Source organism: Lactuca sativa, chromosome 9 (genome assembly GCF_002870075.4).
Source record: "Lactuca sativa cultivar Salinas chromosome 9, Lsat_Salinas_v11, whole genome shotgun sequence".
NCBI classification, from domain to species: Eukaryota; Viridiplantae; Streptophyta; class Magnoliopsida; order Asterales; family Asteraceae; genus Lactuca; species Lactuca sativa.
The window spans coordinates 158647945-158652698 of record NC_056631.2 but is presented as its reverse complement, the minus strand read 5'-3'; the positions used below and the strand labels follow the sequence as shown (position 1 = coordinate 158652698).

General features: G+C 30.7%; 1 protein-coding gene across 1 annotated transcript; it reads right to left on the bottom strand.

The window, feature by feature from the left end:
- Nucleotides 1-1417: 1417 nt before the first annotated feature.
- Nucleotides 1418-4392, bottom strand: LOC111897992 (COP9 signalosome complex subunit 6a). The gene is made up of 9 exons (XM_023893944.3): nucleotides 3937-4392; nucleotides 3661-3749; nucleotides 3183-3276; nucleotides 3002-3063; nucleotides 2852-2930; nucleotides 2677-2769; nucleotides 2484-2584; nucleotides 1760-1815; nucleotides 1418-1644 (listed from the first exon to the last, which is right to left on the bottom strand). The coding sequence occupies exons 1-9, from the start codon at nucleotides 4226-4228 to the stop codon at nucleotides 1563-1565; spliced, it is 948 nt and encodes a 315-aa protein (XP_023749712.1). The 5' UTR covers nucleotides 4229-4392; the 3' UTR covers nucleotides 1418-1562.
- Between the last annotated feature and the right edge of the window lie 362 nt (nucleotides 4393-4754).

The window sequence follows — 4754 nt, the reverse complement described above, 5'->3', positions numbered from 1 at the left end:
TAACGAACTAAGGTGGGTGTTAATAAATTGGATATTTATAGTTAGAATTTTGAATACCCATAGAAATTTATATGGGGTTTTTCTGTGCAAATATGTGTGCTCGACCCCTTTATGAAATTGCAACCTCAAAAGAATGAAAAAACATAAAAAAAAAAAGTTAGGACGAAAATTACAAATATAAACACACAGAGGGCTTGAGGGCTCAAATATGTAATTTACTTAATTTTAATTAACTAGTAGACTTAAAAGTGATGGATTCAGAAAATGAAATCAGGGGTTGTACAAATCTTTTAAGGTTGTACTACTAGAAAAAAAAAATCATTTTCGAATGAATTTCTATCACTAAACCGACAAATTTACACTAAATTCACTATTATCGAACTTTGTGATGGATTGTGGACGGATTAGTGATGGAATTGTGACAAATTTCCAACGAATTTGTGACGGATTTAAAAAAAAAAATCACTAAATTTACATTTGATAGGAAAACTGCAGAAGTAGCCCGAGCTACATAGTAGCTTTGCTCCAGAGGCTTAATATAAACTATAAAAAGATTAAGTATGGTTATACACTCACAACAATGTAACACACCAAATTATTTACACAAAAAAATTAATTGTCTCTAAAAATTAATTTATGTCAATGCATAGAAAAGCTAGACGCTGTTATCAATTTTAGTTTTGTATTTTTTTTTCAGCTTTTATCGAAGATTTCCAAAGTATGGATACAAAAATGAATCACAATTTCAATTTTGCAACCACGGATGAAATTTTTTAATGGACATAAGCAAACTTACACGAATGTAATTAAGAACATCAACACTGGTTTATTAGAAGTGGAAGATTATTTAGTGTTCGAACAAAACATTGTAACATGATCATAATTTTAAAAGTATTATGGCCTATATGAAAAAGAATATTTTATTTTTGATAGAATTCTTTTACTAAAATTTTATTTATTTTTTACTTAGCAAACAAAAAATATAAATATAATAGTTTTTTTTTCAGAAAAACACGACCTAAAATTTTCAACTTATATATTTATTTATTTATCTTTGTCTAGAAGATGCCTGTGTCGTTTGACGTGTTGTTTTCTAAAAAAAAACAAATAGTCTCCTAACACACGCAACCTTCCCATCACTAGACATTAATCTACAGGGAACCATTGTGGCTTTTATGGCATTAACTATAAAAACAAATGAATCATAAATAAAATTCGTCTACATACAACAAATTACTTAACTTCTTAATAATAAAAATTTGAAATTCTAAGGTTAATGATTGTTTTAAGGTCTAATTTTAATGAGTGAAAAAAAGATGGTAATTAAGAATGATTTTTGAAATCGATCAAAGAGTGTATTTCTTTCTTTCTTTGCATTTTGATGGAATCCAATTCCATGCAATTTTACAACCAAACGCAATAACAAAATTATACCTAAAATAACAATGGCATGCACTTTTTAAAGGGTTGTGATCCACGATTCTTAATTTTCACAAAAGCAATCAATACGATTTTAACTCTTTTTTTTTTTAATAAATAAAAAAAAAAACTCAAAAGTGTATTCAGATGAATGCAGTACGTCCTCCCCTTCGACTATGCCTATCATATGCAATGTTGATTTTATCAACCACATCATTCATTGTGCTGCAACAAACATATTAAACATATAATAATAATAATAATAATGTCAATTTAATATATAATAATAATATTACTTTTAATGCAAATTAACTAAAACTAAAACCTTAAACAACCATACCTTGAGCAATCCGTGAACATTGCCAGATAACTAATCAATAGTGTGTCATTATATTCCTACAAAATAATGTATAAAATAATCATTACATAAGTAATTCCTTCAAACTATTTTGCATATATTCAATCTTCCAAATCACATAAATAATTCATAAAACAGACTTTTTTAATTGACCACTTACTAAATATTTAGAGTAAATTACACGAATGGTCCCTATGGTTTAGGGTAATTTACATGTTTGGTCCCTAACTTAATACTTTAACTCGGAAGGTCCCTACTGTTTGTTTTTGTTACGCACTTGGTCCCTGTCTTACCTAAAAAGACTATTTTGGCCTTGATTTTTTAATTTATTTAAATAAACACACCCCCAAACCCCACCTCCTCACCTTACCTTACCTACCTCACCATTTTTCCATATTTAAATAATATTCTTTTTAGGTAAGATAGGGACCAAGCGCGTAACAAAAGCAAACTGTAGGGACCAAGCGTGCAACAAAAACAAACAGTAGGGACCTTCCAAGTTAAAAAAATAAGTTAGGGACTAAGCGTGCAAATTACCCCAAACCATAGGGACAATTCGTGTAATTTACTCAAATATTTAATGACATTTCATTTATGAAATATAAAATTATAACTATATAACTTTTTCAATCTTTTTTAATGACTTTGACAACTAAATGATAATTGAAAAATAAAAAAGTTGTAAAAAGAGTTAAAGAATTTTTACCATTAAGAAGTCATCCTGAAATTTCTCAGATTCAATAGCTGGTAATCTCCTCAAGAGACTAGAGACTTGTCTTAGCAAAGAATTCTCATATGGGATTTCACCTGTGCATTTTAAAGAAACAAAAAAAAAATCTTATAAGTCTTCCTTTTTATGTGTATTTTGTATGTGAATTAATGATTTAGGACAATATTACCCTTTTGCATAGCAATCAGATAGTGATGAAGCACACGGATTCTGCTATTGAGCATCTTTATAGCACTATGAATGCCAGTCAAGTGAGCAGCCACTACACAAAATGATCAAAAGTTTTGATAAAACATGGAAACATATTCACAATCATGAAAGGGTAAAAATGTCCAAACTCTCACATTGGGTAGCAGCTGAACCTCCATCAGATGGTTTGAGGTGAGCAACATGGTCAACAGATATCCTTTCAGCTTCTACTGTCTGGAGCAATAATAAATGTTAGGGGTATAATCGTAAATAATTAAAATAATAAAACAAGGATTTACATTTACCTCTATAGTGTAGCTGGAGCGTACAAAAATAAGCTGTGGAATCCCATCAATCACATGCAACTCTTGAAGAGTAGAAATTATTCATATCAAACAACAAAAATTATGTATCAGTGATCATTATTTCATCGATATAATTACACAAAAGAAGAAGATTATAGAGCATTAATGTTAGGTTGCATACCACTCTCATAGATATTTACTGGAAGATCCTTTTGAGCATGATTGATCAGAGGGTTCAAAAGAACATACACAGGGCTTTCATTGATATCCATCAACTGTAACAAGATGATCATCATTATCATGTTAAAGAACAGTTTATTGAACAAAACCATAATCCAATTTCACAAACCAAAGATACTTTCAACCAATTTGTGTAACAGAATACAATCTGCAATTCAGCTAATAACTAATACTGTGTAAAATCAACTTTAAGAGAACGAAATTACAAAAAGTTATTTAGTTTTGTATGCAAAATAGGGAAAAAGAACTAATGAATAGATTAGCTTTTTACTAATGAATTCACTCCCAGAGTGTTTTGTTAAACATCCTCCTCGTAAGGAAAGATCATTGAACAATTTGATAATTAAACCTTTAAGCATATACAAATGTATCAAACGTCATACTGTTTCACAAGTTTAGATTAAAAAAACAGTGCTCACAGCTTTGTGTATGTGCATATCTGATTCTTCTGCATCGGCGCCTGTAGAATACCATCCAAGGATGTAGAAGTTGGGAAATACTTTCTTATCTGTTCCACAAACAAAACCAGATGTTGATTAATGTATAAGAAAACCAATAACATGGACTGCCTTATGCAAAACAAAAAACCCTAACATAAACTAAAGTGTCAGGGAAACCCTAGAAATCGATTGTCTGTGGAAGAAAAAATGTGTAAGTGTGTGAAGATGCGTCGAAAGATAGAGGTGCAAACTCACAGAGTTCCTGTTTTTTCTCTAGGAAGGTACGGTCGAGGGAATGGTTGGATGGATCGTAGAGAAGTTCAAAGCTGTTGAAGATCTCGACGGTTCGTCCCCGTTGAACTCCAATGACACAACCAAACACCCGAGGTGAAGAAAGTGCCGGAGAACTGGAAGAGGCGGAGGTGGCGTCACCACCATTGGCGGTGGGTGGTTGCGATTGGGACTTGACTCGTGTGTGGTGATCGGATATGTTGACGATCACCAGTGGGTGAAGCTTGAAGGTTAGTCCGCTACTAGATGATGCCATTTGATTTGCAGTTGTTGAATCTCTGATGGCCGCCAGAGCCCTAACTTATTTTCTCCGATTGAAGTTTTGATTTCGCCGAAGAACGAAAGAGCGGTTTTGCCGTCGATTGGGTTTAAAGGTTTTCACGACTAACGGGGTGTTTCAATTTTCAACCTTGAACCCATCCTCTATTTTTTGCCTAATAAAAATAAAAATAATTATTATTATTATAATAACAATACCAACAAGAGAAGTTGATCTAAGGTTACAAAATTAATTAAACTTTTTATAGTGAAAATTCAAAATTGTTAATCAATTATTTTAAATAAATTATTAATTAATAGATATATTTTTAATTATAAAAATTATAAGTGTTAATTTAAATAAACACGTGAAATTATATCACCTTACAATTTGATTTAATTTTATTTTATTTATAATGTTATTAATTTAATGTAATTAGAGTGGTAAATTTAAATTTTGAAATTTGAAATAGAGAATTAATAGGTTGAAAAGTGGCATGCATTAATTAGAAGACTAATAGGGT